The following is a 15228-nucleotide window of genomic DNA, read 5'->3' on the forward strand; positions in this document are numbered from 1 at the left end:
GCAAAAAAACAACTAAATACAAAAGAAGCCAGTAATGTAGAAATGAGGCACTAGGAAAGCTCTAAGGCATATAGAAAAAAAATCAAAATGATACAAGTAAATCCCTCCTTATCAGTAATTATTTTAAATGTAAATGGATTTAACTCTCTAATCAAAAGACAAAGATTGGCAGAATAGACTAAAAAACGTGGTCCAACTATAGTTTGGACAAAAGAGTCACTTTAGATCTAGAGAGACAAATAGGTTGGAAGTGACAGGATGGCAAAAGATATTCCATGGAAAGAATAATCAAAAGAGAGCAGGGGTGGCTATAAATAGGCCAGGCACAAAAAGACAAATACTGTATGGTTTCACTTACATGAGGTCGCTAGTGTAGTCAAATTCATAGAGATAGAAAGTAGGATGGGAGTTCCTGTAGTAGCTCAGTGGTTAATGAATCTGACTAGGAACGATGAGGTTTTGGGTTCAACCCCTGCCCTTTCTCAGTGGGTTAAGGATCTAGCGTTGCCGTGAGCTGTGGTGTAGGTTGCAGACTCAGCTCGGATCCCGCATTGCTCTGGCTCTGGTGTAGGCCGGTGGCTACAGCTCTGATTAGACCCCTAGCCTGGGAACCTCCATATGCTGCGGGAGCGGCTCAAGAAAAGGCAAAAAGACAAAAAATAAAAATAAAAAATAAATAAAATAAATAAAAACAAAAAATTTTTAAAATCCAAACAGAAGTCTTAACAGTTCTAAAGTCCCAAATGATAGTCTTTTTTTTTTTTTTTTTTAAGTGTGCACCATGGTCAGACACGTTCTGGAAACACTTTGTATTTTACCTCCAATTCATATGCATCCTGAAATTCTTCTTGGGGAGGTGCTGCATAAGCACACCCTTATGGGGGAAGAACAGTCTCTCCCATGCCCTGTTGCCATGGTTTCTGGCCTCCAGGAAGTTCCCACTCGCCACAGCTCTGCCTCCCTGTGCGTGGTGAACTGTCCAACTAGTGGCCCCCAGTGACCCCCTCCCCCTGCTATTTAAATCTCTTGAATCTGACCTGGCCCTGTGGCTCGTGGCAGAATTGACACAGAGCAAGTTCCAGGCCTTGAGCTGAGGAAGGTCTGGCAGCTTCCACGTTTGCACTTTGTGGGAAGCCAGGGGCCGTGTCAGAAGTCTGGCTGCTCTGGGCCCACCCTGAGTGGCGAGGAAGCCACACCAACCACGTGAGGAGGATACGTGGACAAGACCCAAGGAACCCAGCCAAGAGCAAGTTATTCTGTTCAGCCCCCAACCTTTGAGCACCAGGGCAGTGAGGCAGAGATGAGCTGCCTGCCCATGTGCACATTGGAGGCAAATAAGCAATTGTTGTTCTAGCCCTTTGTTTGGGGCTGGCTTATTTGCGCATGATAGACATTCAAGACAGTATGTTTTCCATCTGGCCTGGTGAGGTCCTGTGCAGAGCAGCTGAGGCTTCTCATCATTTTCACTCTCTTTCCCCCTGGGGTCTCCTCTTCTTTCCTGACAGCCTCATCCTCCAGCCTGCCTCTCTGAAGTAAAGCCACCGCCTACCTCATCACAATATGCTACTATTATCATACTTAAAACAATTCGTGTCAGTTGGTAATGCCATTCAGTATGTAGTCCCTATTCTAATTTCACTATTTGTGCTAAAAAGTTTCTTCTTATAGCGTTTGTTTTTAAACTCCAGGAGCCTCCTAAGGCTTACCCATTGCACTTGCTTTTTATAGGCATGAAGAATTCTTGAAAGACATTTCACTGGAGAAGAAGATCACAACTAGAAGTCACACTGTGGTTGTTACCTGGGCAGCTCTTTTTCCCTCTCCTGTCCCATCTCCTTCAACAAGAGCCATCACTAACTTGTGGTGAACACTATTTTAACTAGTCTAGGCCAGGAGTTCTCCGGTGGTGCAGCAGGTTTAAGGATCTGACTTGGGTTGCCTCTGTGGCTTTGTGCCACCAGTTCAATCCGTGGTCCAGGAACTACATGCCGCAGATGTGGCCAAAAATAAATAATATTAATAAAAAATAAACTAGTCTAGGTTACTAAGACCTTCCACATGCACTATTTTCATTCATGGTTATAGCTAAACACCTAGAGTCATCACTGCTTGATATACTGGTTTCTTCGTGGGTCTTGGCCAGTTCTTATTTCATTTCCTGGTTGTCACTGATTTCTCTGTATAGTCATTCTGAGCTGTGCAATTCCCTTGTAGGAACCTCTCACTCCTTCACATTTACTTCAGGACAACTTTTTTGAGTAGAGATGAAGCATTCTGGAAGGGGTGCTTAGAAAGAGCGCGACCTGGAGCTTGGGAAGAGAAGGGGAAGATAACACAGGTTTTTGTTTTTTTGTTTTTTTGTTTTTAAGCAATGTTATGAGAGTAAAAGTAGGTAAACCCAGGGCTTTCCTGCCTCTGTTGGTAGAAAAGGCAGCAGGAGTACAGACACAGAGGAGTCCAGGATACCGAGGACTATTACCCCTAGTCTTGGCATTAAATAAAATTGTTTTGCATGAAGAAGCAGGCATAGGCATAGTAATAATTCTTCTTGGTCTGCCCATTAGCCCAAAGCCAAATAAATTTGTGAGCTCCTTTTCATCCAGCGTGGAAGGATTTTGAAGATTCTAGGTGCACTCAGCTTGCCCTCACATCACGTGGGAGATCCACTGTTTTGTTCTAATAAATGTTTAAACAATGTTTACCAGGAGTTCCCGCTGTGGCTCAATGGGACGGGGGTTGGGAGCACTGGGACGCAGGTTCGCTTCCTAGCCTGTCACAGTGGGTTAAAGCTCTAGCATTTCTGCAACCATGGCTTAGGTTGAGACTGTGGCTCCGGATCTGATCCCTGGCCAGGGAACTCCATATGCCACGGGGAGGCAAAAAAAAAAAGGAAAAAAATGTTTACCGGGACTTCTGATGGTTGATTCATGACCTCAGTCCTGTAAAGAGGAGTCCCTTTCCTGTGAGTCCTCTGCCAGGAGGGAAAGGGACCATGACCCTACTTTAGCAGGTTCCGCCTCCGACCCCCTCCCCCAGGAAACCTCCAAAGAACAGTGCTGTAGGGACCACACAGACTGTACCAGGACCTGGGATGTCCGCTGTCGATCTGACTTAAATGTCTACCTAGCTTGTCCTAAGGAGGCGGCTCTGCAAGCACCGGGCAGGGACAGATTGCATCCCGTCTCCCGCGTGGCCTCCGGAGAAGAACCGCTGATTAAAATCGTAAGGTCAATATCACCCCTCACGGGCAGACTTGAGACCCTTGAAGAGCCTCTCAGCCCAGCAGGACTCTCAAGCTCTGCTCAGAGTGAGCAGGGAAACTCAAAGCTTCCCCCTGGGGCCAGTCTTGGCCAGAGCACATCCGCACAGACAGATCTCTAGGCCGCCCGTGCTGCTCTGGTTCATCACAGCTCCTAGCTTCCTAATTTCTAGCAGAAGCCTCAAGTTCAAGTCACTGGAAGCCTCTCTTGTCAGAATGTGGGAGATGACGTTGGCCCATGTGAGTCCAGAAGAGCACAGCGGGTCCCCGTTTGCATGGCTCAGTTATAGAACTGATCCCTGAGCTTTCCTGACCCCTCAGTTCTAGCTCTGCATCCATATGCTGAACACAAGCAGCTCCTTTTCTAGGGCAGCACAGAGCTTTGTTCTGTGATTTTTAAATAGACGTCAAATCTTATTATAGCTGCAGTTTGGGGTCACAGCCATCTTTCCCCATCCTGGTGGTTATAGATAGGACTCAGATGGACACATACCCATTGTGAGGGTGGGGTGAGGGTTGCTCTCTGAGGGAGGCAGACCACAGGTCGGGGTGAAGCCCCTTGCACCTGTGTCCTCACCCACCAGCCCTCTGCCCCTGGCCTCCAACCCCTTCCATATATGACTGTAAGCTCTGTGCCTCAGACTCCCCACATCCTCACCTGTCAGGTGGACTCAACAAGGAGAAAATCAGCATCTTCAGGCTGGGGCACTAGGCAGAACACTTATATGTGGCCTGTCCATGTGGCTGCTCAGATTCCTTGCAGCATGGGGGATGGGTTGAGAGAGGGAGGGAGGGGAGGAGAGAGAGAGAGAGAGATAGCTCATGCTTCAGGTAGAAGCTGTATCACCTTTTCTAACCTAGCCTCAGAAGTCGCATTCTGGGCATTGGAAGCAAGTCACTAAGTCTAGTCCAAATTCAAAGGAAGGAAATGATGAGAATAGTGCCATGGAATGATCAGACATGTTTTAACTAGCACATGTCTGCTCAATGGCCAAAACTGATTGGCTGAACATTTAAGATCTGTTCATCTTACGTAGGTTCTGATATTATGACTTATTATAAGACATAAACATTTGGTCTCCGCCCCAGTTCCTGGCACAGAGCTCCTGAAACCCGGGGAATTTCTTCGGGTTGAGAGCTGATCAACATCTCTTTCTGGAGTTCCCGTCGTGGCGCAGTGGTTAACGAATCCGACTAGGAACCATGAGGTTGCGGGTTCGATCCCTGCCCTTGCTCAGTGGGTTAACGATCCGGCGTTGCTGTGAGCTGTGGTGTAGGTTGCAGACGCGGCTCGGATCCCACGTTGCTGTGGCTCTGGCGTAGGACGGCGGCTACAGCTCCAATTCGACCCCTAGCCTGGGAAACTCCATATGCCGCGGGAGTGGCCCAAGAAATGGCAAAAAAAAAAAAGACAAAAAAGAAAAAAAAAAATCTCTTTCGTGATGTTAATGAGGATGGGGAGCCAACCTTGATTTGATGGTTGGAACTTTCAGTCCTGCCCACTGATTTCAGAGGACAGAGGACCTGGAAATGGACTTAGTGATCCGTCATGCCTGCTAGATGAAGCCTGTGGAAAACCCAAAGTACTAGGTTCTGAGGTGAATGAGGCCAGGGATTGAACCCACATCCTCATGGATACTAGTTGGGTTCTTAAGCCACTGAGCCTCAATGGGGAACTCCCCTGTGCCCTGTTTGATTTTACTCCTTAGCACTTACCACAACCCAACACAGTATTATACAGTGTTTCTTCATTTATTGGCGATCTCTCTTCTACCCTATTCTCCACCCAAACAAGACTATAACATCAAGGAGAACAGGCATTTTGTGCTGAACACGACACCAGCAATAGAGTCTGGCACAGAAGAGCTGCTCAGTCAAGATTTGTCCTGTGTTCTCGAACACAAAGAATGACTCTGAAATAGGAGGGAAGGGGGCAGGGCACAACCTTTAAAAGAATGACATAGCTGTTGAGGATACAACAAACTGTTTAGAACCAAGTAGGTCCAAGGTGGTGGAAGGTTCCACTTCTGGTGGACCTTGACCTGCATTATGCGCTCCTTGGAACACATTAGCATCTAAATTATATGCCCACAGGCGTCTTGACAGTTCCAAGACTGACCATAAAAGGCCAAAAAGTGGGCGGTGGCCCGATTCCTGGAAATCCCTGCCCCTTCCTTGAAATAATTGGAAGAATCCTCTCCATTATTTATTTCTCTTGTTAGCAGATGAAATTACCTAGCTCATGAAAACTTGATGCTCCACATTTCAGGGCCCCTCTCACCTTCTGCAATGGCCCACCTGCTGTCTATCTTTCAATAAATCTACTTCTTACTTATCATTTTGCCTCTCATTGAATTCCCCCTGTGCTGAGACTTAAAGAACCTGAGCTTCAGTGAGTCCCAAGACCAAGTGTGTGATTTCAATTATATGACAGTGGGTTTGAGTCCCAGTCTGAGTTTTGGCTGGCTTGGAGTCCCATGTGAGGTGTGATTGGGTTCCAACTGGAGTCCCAATCTGAGGTGCGCAGTTTCAGCTCCAGGGAGGGACACCCCAACAAGTGGCAATAAGGCGTGTAGGTCAACATCTTCAGTGCAGATCACAGATGTCACAGGCATTTAGATAAGGGAGGGAGGGTCTAATCCTGGACCTTTAGAGCCAGGAGACTCCTCAGAGGTGACTTAGTTTAGCAACTTGCTTTACAGGTGGGGGCAGTAGGGTCCAAAGGAGGCCAGAGGCTCATTCAAGGCCACACAATAGAAGGTTTAGAGCCAGGCCTGTGACTTGGGTCACGAGGTAAAGTAAAAGCTCCAGATGTCTTATTCCTCCAGGGAAGGGCCACCCCTCTGTCCAGTGCAGCACCTGGTAGGACCCAGTATCCCTAGCTTGACAGTGCTGGCTGCGGGGAAAGACAAATGATGTTTTAGAGACTATGAATGGATCAGTGAAAGTCAGGCTCACACACTGTGGGATCTCTGGGTCCTAGACAGAAGGAAATGCATTCTTAGGAGTTTGATTTATCTTGAGAGGTGGGATCAGCTGCATGAAAAATATTCCTGGTCTTTGGTATCATAAAATCTTCTGTTTTTCCCAGCCATCAGCTAAAGTGCTCTCTGTAAAAGATAGAGGTCTCTAAGCCAGTTCTCCTTGAGCAAGTGATTCCATAATAGAAAGATAGAAACATGTGACTGCCATTCACACACAGAAAAGCTTTTGGATGCTTACCTTTGTTAACTCTGAGAGCACTAATTAATTTAGGGCACTCTTCCATGCTGTTGGACTAGATCCCACAATGTGCAGCCAGAAGCCAAATCATGACTCATCTCTGCATTACACAGGCGTCCAATTCCATGCCTTCATTGTTATTCAAGTTTCTCGAGTGATTCTATTTGAGTAACATGTGTTAGGACAAAGACACGTACTTGTCCAGGTGGAAGATTCTTTTCAGAAAAGAACACGAGGATTTGTAGAACAGTGGGAATCAGGTTTTAACAAATAGAAGAAACAAAAAATGACACTTGCACACTTTCCACACCAATGTATTTTCTCCTTCAAACCGAAAATGTCTTATAAGAAAAATGGGCCACTGGTGATTTTTTTTAATTTTAATTTTTTTTTCTATTTAGGGCTGCGCCTGCAGCATATGGAAGTTCCCAGGCTAGGGGTTGAAAGGAGGCTGCAGCTGCCGGCCTACACCATAGCCACAGCAACACCAGATCCAAGCCGCATCTGGGACCTACACCACAGCTCCCAGCAATGCCAGATGCTTAACCCACTAAGCGAGGCCAGGGATCAAACCCACATCCTCATGGATGCTAGTCAGGTCCTTAACCCACCAAGCCACAACAGGAACTCCTATTGGTGATTTTTTAAATGCACAATTCTTCTCCTGGAACATCCTTGTTTTCATCTTCATGGTTAGCTTTACCTTGCAGAGACCACATCTGAGCCCAAGAGACATTAAGGGGCCAAATCTTGGTCATGACACTTTTTTTTTTTTTTTTGGCTGCACCTGTGGCATATGAAAGTTCCCAGGCCAGGGACTGAAATCAAGCTGCAATGGGATTGTTCTATTTCTTGGTTGTAGTGGTAGCTTCCCCAGTACCTACATTTGTCAAAAGTCATTGAACTGTAGACTTAAATGGATATGGTACATTTTAATGTAAGTAAATTATACCTCAATAAAGTTTTTTTTTTTTAAAGACTGTATTTGGGCACAGCCCTACAAAGGCAAAGAGGAGAAACAGCAAAGGCTTGCCTAAGGTGCTTGTCCTCTAGTAAGAAGATGAGGTGCAGCCTGTGACCTAGAGGCCCCGCACTGCAGCACCATGGACAGCAGTGTGGGCTACAGGAAGGCAGCAGGTAGACAGCAGGGAGAGGAGAGAGCTCCCTTGGGCGTGCATGTTGGAGGTGGTAGGGGAGGGGTGAGGTGGGATGGAATCTCTGCGGCCCCAAGTTAATCAATGCCCTTCCTCTCGTGAAAATGTTACCTATCTCACTCTTCCTTCAAAATCTGTTCCAAGGTCCACTTGTTCCATGAAGTCTTGCCTGACTCCCTGCCCACACCAGCCATTTCTTCTTCCTCCTCCCTGAACTCTCTTGGAGGAAGTTCTGTTTGTTTAGTTTGTTTGGAAGAAACCATGGATTTTTTTTTTTTTAATAGCAGTTCAAGAGAAGACTCCCAAGAACTCTTATTGCTGCTTAATTTAAAATACAGTTATGGGAATTCCCGTTGTGGCTCAGTGGTAATGAGCCTGACTAGGATCCATGAGGATGCTCGTTCAATCCCTGGTCTCACTCAGTGGGTTAAGGATCCGGCATTGCCGTGAGCTGTGATGTAGGTCGCAGATGCAGCTCGGATCTGGTGTTGCTGTGGCTATGGTGTAGGGTGGCAGCTACAGCTCTGATTCGACTCCTAGCCTTGGAATTTTCATATGCCTTGGGTGCAGCCCTAAAAAACCAAAAAAAATAAAAATAAAAATACAGCTATGCCTTCTATTGTTGGCTACAAGTTCCTGAAGAGAGACCCACAGCTTGGATTTGCCCCACCAGTTCCTCTGCTAGAGCAGCCAGGCAGTTTTTGTGACTGTTCTTGATTCATATTGATTTTAAGATCCTGTTAACAATTTGGTGTAAGGAAGAGGCAGCTGCAATCCTATTAAGATGGAACTTAAGGACTAAGTAGGGAGCTACTGCAGTTTGTGAACCTCTCACTGAGTCATCTCCACGTCTGCTTTAATTGACAGATCATAATTTCTAGCACAAAGCCAAGACCCTCTTCAGGCAATGTGTCCTTTCTGAGGGAAACCGAAATCAAGTCAATGTATTTCCCTTATGCTTTCCTATCACCATGATATTTTTTCCAAAGAGGAATTTCAGCCAGGGCAGTCACATTTGTATTCGAAGCCTGCCAACTCTGACCAGAAATCGGGTCTCTGCTTAAGACACACCTTGACAAGAGGATTAGATGTTCTAGTGAAAGGCAGATAAATGTCACTCATGTCACTATAAATAAAAGTCTGGGCCTGCTTATCAGCTTGTAGGGTTGAGGTCGTACCTTCAACACTTCTGAGTGCCTCATACTTTATTATCCTTTAAACGAGGTCTTTTCCATCGGGTTCCGCCATTTATACCCCCCGAGGGAATTATTACCCTTCAACTCCTTGAAACATGCCTTCTGTCAACTTCCTGTCTTTTGCTTTAGGAGACAATACAACCTGTGGCCTTAAACAGAAATCTGCCAGAATTTTCTCAAATGTCATATGGTGGAATGAAGTGTAGCAGGACCCTTTCACGGTGCTCGATTTAGGATGTCTTGTACCTGCTTTACAAGCAAGTCATGTTCTAGCAGGTTTGACTGTTTGAGGTTATGGGATTTGTCATCGAAATCCATGGAATAACAAGGATGGATTTAGATTTGTGCTTTTGGTCAAATCCTGTTCTTTGAAGCCAAACTACATGCAGCCAAAGCTTGCTAAAATGTCCATCTCAGCCTGTACTCCCTTCTACACATAGAGCATATTTTGAGGGATTCAAGGCCCACAAAATACCTTGCAAGAAAGGTTGGGGGGTGTGGTTAGAGAAATGGAGAGATGGGGCATGCAGAAAGGTGCTAAGATGGCCACAGAAACATAGTCTGCTTACCTCAATTTAACCCAGAGTTCCCAAAGTCATCTTACTACAGAACCCCTTTCTCACACACTTTGGGGTATGCTGCTCATTGTTTTACATCTTTGGTTAACATAAGATGTGAGCTTAGACTGAGAAAGTTTAGAGGGAGATAATTTTTCTGAATGTATTCAGCAGTGTGTACATATTGAGGCCTTAAAAAAATGCCTCCTTCAATTATCTTCCTTTCTGGACTACCTTTCTGTATTTACATTTCTGAGCTGCATCCTGAAGTTCCATGAGGATAGGACTGCATAGGAACAAACATGTTTTGTGTGTTTGCTCACCACTGTCATATTCATTTGTGCCTGTGAATTACATTTGGTGATAATGATTGCACATTGTTTTTGGTTGCAAGAAGCATTTGAGACAAGATCTGAATATATCAAAATCCTAGAAATTTGGGAGTTCCCATTGTGGCTCAGCAGTAACAAAACCTACTAGGTATCCATGAGGATGTGGGTTCAATCCCTGGCCTCACTCAGTGGGTTAGGTATCCTGCATTGATGTGGTGTAGGCTGGCAGCTACAGCTCCGATTTGACCCCTGGCGGGGGAATTTCCACATGTCGCAAGTGCAGCTATAGAGAGAAAAAGAAAGAGAGAGAACCGGGAGAGACCCCTGCCCCTTCTGCCATATGGGATGACAGTGAAAAAAATGATTGTCAGTGAGGAAGATGACCTTTCCCAGACCTTGAATCTGCCAACCTCTTGATCTTGGACTTCCCAAACTCCAGACTTGGAAGAAATAAATTTCTCTTGTTTGTAAGCCACCCAGTCTGTGGTATTTTGTTACAGCAGCCCAAATATTATTTTCTCTAATTACAGTGATAATGGGGCTTTAAAACTAATTTATGAATGTATACATTCTGGCTTCTATGTATTTCATATTATTCTTCATATTAATGTTATCCAGTTATCAGCTGGGGGCATTCCTTTGCCCAGCGTGTAGAAGTTCAAAGCTTGGTTCTGTATTCCTGCTAATTTCCAATGCTTATAAATTCTCCTCGCCCCCTCTTCCCTTTGAGCTCTGCTGTCTTGCTCAGCCCTGTGTTCTAGACCACAGTGGCCCCAATACGAGAATTATCTTCTTTTTCAATTTCTACAACAAAAGAAACCCCACACCAAGTCTGAGTCTGGTAGACCTCACTGGAAACACTGTCTTGGGGAAAGTGTCACAACACTTAGTCCATATCCTCCCGTCACCCTTCAGGTTCCCCCAATCTCTACCTTTCGCCTTCCCCTTTTATGAGTGCCCCAAATTCCATTTTTTTTTGGCACCTCTTTTATGCAAAGCAATTTTAGCACCCAGGTGAATTGGTTGTATATTCCCCAAATTTTGTTACTGGTTTGTTTGGATTCTTTCCTTTGCAAGGGATAGGAACTTAGACCAAAAGAGCTTAGGGCAAAAGGAGAATTTATTGGCTCATGGAATTAAAGGACAGGTTTACCAACCAAATTGCAGGAAGAGGATTTAGCTGTACTCAAAAACCACAGCAACCAGGGACTAAATCTGCTTCTTTTATTGCAGACTGTCAACAAGTCATTCTTATCTTTCACCTATCAACCATCTGGAAGGGGCTGCTTTGCCTTCCTCATGTCCTGAAGTTTCAAAAATACTGGGCAAGGACTCTCAAAGGCCCAACTTGCCCAGCTATCCATCCTTGTATCAGATGCCTACCGTCCTGTTAAAAACACAGCACCCCTCTCCCGCCCCCGGCCCCCCAGAACCAAATACTTGATGAAGAGGGCTGTTTCTAGACATGAGGGGGTTCACCACTGACATAATTCCCAACAATAGTTTTGGCTGTCTTTACGTACAATATGGGTGAATGATTTATCTCAATTCCACACCAGCAGTTTAAACAAAGTGGCAACAGACCACAGAGGAGGGGGCACTGAAATCCGCAGGCCAGGCAGCAGGAAGAAATGCTTTCATTGAGGCCTCTTAAGGTGAGCCTTGGGATTGAGCGTGATCTGTCAAGCCAAGAGGCGAGTCCAGGGAGACGGACTTCCAGACTTGAGCATGAATACTTCCTCCTCCACCCCTCCCTTTTTATATACTGAAAAAAATGTATTGAAGTCATCAGAAAACAAGGGATAAAAGTATCCTGTTAGTGCAAGGACAGAGAATTAAATGAACTTTACTTGGACAGAAACACAAGCTGTGTGAATAAGCAAGTGACTTAACCCCATTAACAACCTGGCCCTCTCACCTGTGAGGTGAAGATGGTAAAAACACCCTCGGAAGGCTCAAGTGATGATCAAATGAGATAATCCCTTAGCCAGAGCTTTAGCACAATGTAAGCGCTCAAATAAATACTGGAGAGTGATCCCAGCAATTATTTTATACTCATAAATGTAGTTGGAAGGTTGAATTAGATGCTAAATGCTACATTACATTTTATAACTGTTTTTAAGAGCGTTATGCAAACCAGCCATCATTGGAGCGAAATATTTAAAAATACATATAGTTGATAGTCCAGATAGATACTGTGGCATAAAACCAGGAGACATCAGGAAGAAAAAAATAACCAGTGCGTGTAGATGCTTAGATTTTACTGTGAACCGAGATGGGTGAGGAGACCAGACCGGGTGCCCGCGGGAAGCTGGGATTCCGCGATAGGAAGCCTGCGGCCGGGAGCTCCGGGGCCAGCCTCGGGCGAGCCTCCAGCTCGGCCCCGCCCCGTCGGAGCCTCCTTCCCAGCTTCCCCGGCGGCGTCGCCGTGACCTCACTTCCGGTCGCCGGACGCACGTGGGAGGAAGTGCCAGTGCCCGCGGCTGCTTGTCTCTTGGGTTACGTCCGTCCGCGGGCAGGGCCGCCACCTCCACCTGCGCCGCTGCTATGGGAGTCCCGGCTTTCTTTCGCTGGCTCAGCCGCAAGTACCCGTCCATCATTGTCAATTGCGTGGAAGAGAAGGTAAGGAGGCTCCAGGCTGCCGCCACGCCAGAACCCGGAGGCCCGGAGTGTCCAGGCCGCGGTCCTCGAGGCCCGCCGCCCGCCTCCAGGGCACTGTGCAGGGGCCCGCGCCCCTGTCTGCCCCCGACAGCCTCGGCCGGACGCGCGCTGGGCGCGGCAGCTCGGACTCTGGTCCCCGGGGCGGCCTTGCCAGGGTGAGGGCCGGGCGCCGGGGCTCTGGGAGAGTTGCTCCTCCCCTGTCCGCGGGTTCCTGGCCCGAAGGCCCCGCCCACGGCTTTGTTTCCTCCCGGCTCGGCAGTTGTCGGGTTTCGAAAGAGGCACGGTGGCTGTCGGTCCGCTGAGTTAGCTGGTTAGCGCTGCGCGGGTGCAGGTGCCAGCCTCTAAGCACCTTGTGAAGCAGTCCCGGGCGACGAGCTTTTTGTTGTCTCCTGACCCATCCTGAAAGGTTTTCTTCTGTGGGAGAGGCCATTTGTTGCTGTTGTCTGGTCCTCCGGAGAGAAAAGCACTTCGGCAACGGCTAGGAGAGAAGTCTCTCAGTGGTCCCTTGTTTAGGTGCCCAAGTGCTGGACAGCATACCTTTGACATTTTCAGAATTCCTGGGTGCACTTGAACAATATACTTTTTGCTGTTAGTTTGTTAGTGTCATGAAGACCTGACTTTTGTTTTTATCATTTCCGTGTTTCGGTCCAAGTTCGATTTTGTACTCTTAATTAGAATTTCCAGATTGGGGAGGTTCAGGGGCACATTATGTTCCCCATCCCTTCGTTTTTGGAGGAAGTACCCTTTCGACACTGGGAATTTTTGGCTTAGTCTAGTGAAACCTTGATTTTGACAAGTTCCTATCCTAGGAGGAAGCGAAATCCTTGCTCTGGTGACATAGCTACTACTCCCCGTGTTTTTCTCAAAGAAAAACTGTTAAACTGAATGCTTATTTCCTTTGCTTTTATGTAGCTTTTATAAAACTTATACTTTAATAATAAATAAAATTTTATCAAACTTTAACTTTACTTGCACCTTAACCTATTTCTACTCTCTAGTGATAACCACTTCTATTTTTGGTTTTTCTCTAAATATCATGTTTATGTCTGATTTATTGGTCTTGGGTGTTTCTGTTAAATTCTAATTGTGATAGAAGACGATGTAGTCACGTATACAGCCTCTTCCCCGCCCCCTGTTCTCCTAATCATTTGTTTTTATTTCTTTCATTGGTAAACTTAAAGTTATAAAGTAATATTCCTTTATTTATTTATTTTTTAATTCCATCCCCTAAACAAAGAATCTCTTGACTCTTCACCTTCTGGGATTAGGTATTAGTTTTTCTACCCCGGCTGCCCTTACTCTTCATCTCAAGCTTATCACCTGTTTTTGCTTTGTCCAAAATTAAGTTGTCAGGACTTGGGCTGTACAGATTTGTTTTAAAAGCAGAAAAATCAAATTGTACTGGTGATTATCATCACTGTCGATTCAGGTTATGTACTGTGATTCTGTTTCTTCTCTTGTGTTACTTTTCATCTTTTTCTGTGTGTTGCCTGTTTTCCACTATACATGGTTCCCCTTCCAGACTCTTATCAGCTACTCTTATCAAGTCCTCTTTCTAATTGGAGACTGCTTGAGGTTTTTATTTCTGTTGCTGTCATACCTGGTTATTTAGGCTTGCTGGAAAGCTGCTTCCTGAGATTTAAAAAAAAATATATGATTTGGAGGTACTTTTTTCTAATTATCCCTCCTGGCTTAAACCCTTCCTTGGTTTTTGTTCTTAATTGAATTCTTAAGAAGTGCTGTGTGGCATTTGAGTTTAGTAAGTTCATTCTACCCATGAATGATCATTAGCTAGGCAGAGTTTGAGTTTGAAAATTACTTTCCCTCAAAACTTTAAAAGCATTGTTCTTTTCACTTCTGTCATCCAGAATTGTTGATGAAAGTTGATTGTTAATGTGATTTATTATTTTTAGCTAACACTTAGTAGTATTTAACACGTACTAGGTACTTTGCAGACTAATGTATTAAATCCTTATAACAACCAGGAGTACTTCTCCTCCTCCACTTATTACCGATGAGAAATCTGCAGCACAGAGGGCCTAAGGAATGTGCTCAAGGTCACGTGGTTAATATGTGGCACAGCAGTGTCAAAACCAGGAAGCCCGTGCTCTTAACTTTTTTGCTTTCATTCTTCTGTAGTTCTGTTTTGCTTTCTAAAATTTTAAAAGATCTTTATCCTTGATGTTGTAAACTTTCATGATGATGTACTTACATACAGGTATTTTTTGTTGTTGTTTTTAATTTCAGTTCATTTTGATCAGTACTTCGTTGACTCTGAGTCTGGAGACTTTTGTTCTTTATTCCAGGGAATACTCTTTGTTTTTTTTTTTTTTTTTTGTCTTTTTGCCATTTCTTGGGCCGTTCCCGTGGCATATGGAGGCTCCCGTGGCATAGGCTAGGGGTCTAATTGGAGCTGTAGCTGCCAGCCTACGCCAGAGCCACAGCAACGCAGGATCCGAGCCGCGTCTGCAACCTACACTACAGTTCATGGCAACGCCGGATCGTTAACCCACTGAGCAAGGGCAGGGATCGAACCCAAAACCTCATGGTTCCTAGTCGGATTCGTTAACCGCTGCGCCACGATGGGAACTCACGCTTTGATTTTTTTTTTTTTTTTTTTTCTCCTTGCTTTTCTTTTTGTCTGCCCTCTCAGAACTCTAAATACTGGTCCTCCTAGATTGATCTGTTTTTCTTTCTCCTTCTGTTCTCCCCTTGCTCCTTCCCCGAGACATAATTGACCTAAACAAACTGCACATACTGAAAGTGTACATTTAACACATTTTGACATTTGTGTGTCTCCATGAACCCATCACCACAGTCAAGATAATGAACACACCTCTGAAACAT

The 15228-nt window shown here is 45.4% G+C and overlaps 1 protein-coding gene across 2 annotated transcripts in view; it reads left to right on the forward strand.

The window, feature by feature from the left end:
* The first annotated feature begins 12156 nt into the window (after positions 1-12156).
* The window catches only part of XRN2 (5'-3' exoribonuclease 2), an 86073-nt gene continuing 83001 nt past the window's right edge, over positions 12157-15228 (forward strand). For both annotated transcript variants that reach the window (XM_005672749.4, XM_085004619.1), the window contains exon 1: positions 12157-12342. In XM_005672749.4, coding sequence (XP_005672806.3) covers positions 12268-12342 — 75 coding nt within the window. In that variant the 5' untranslated portion in view covers positions 12157-12267. The remainder of the gene's footprint in view (positions 12343-15228) is intronic.

The sequence above is a fragment of the Sus scrofa genome, chromosome 17, assembly GCF_054392235.1.
Source record: "Sus scrofa isolate SSC_HxYL_T2T_F1_AM1 chromosome 17, Sscrofa_HxYL_maternal_Yorkshire_Landrace_v2.0, whole genome shotgun sequence".
Lineage (NCBI taxonomy): Eukaryota > Metazoa > Chordata > Mammalia > Artiodactyla > Suidae > Sus > Sus scrofa.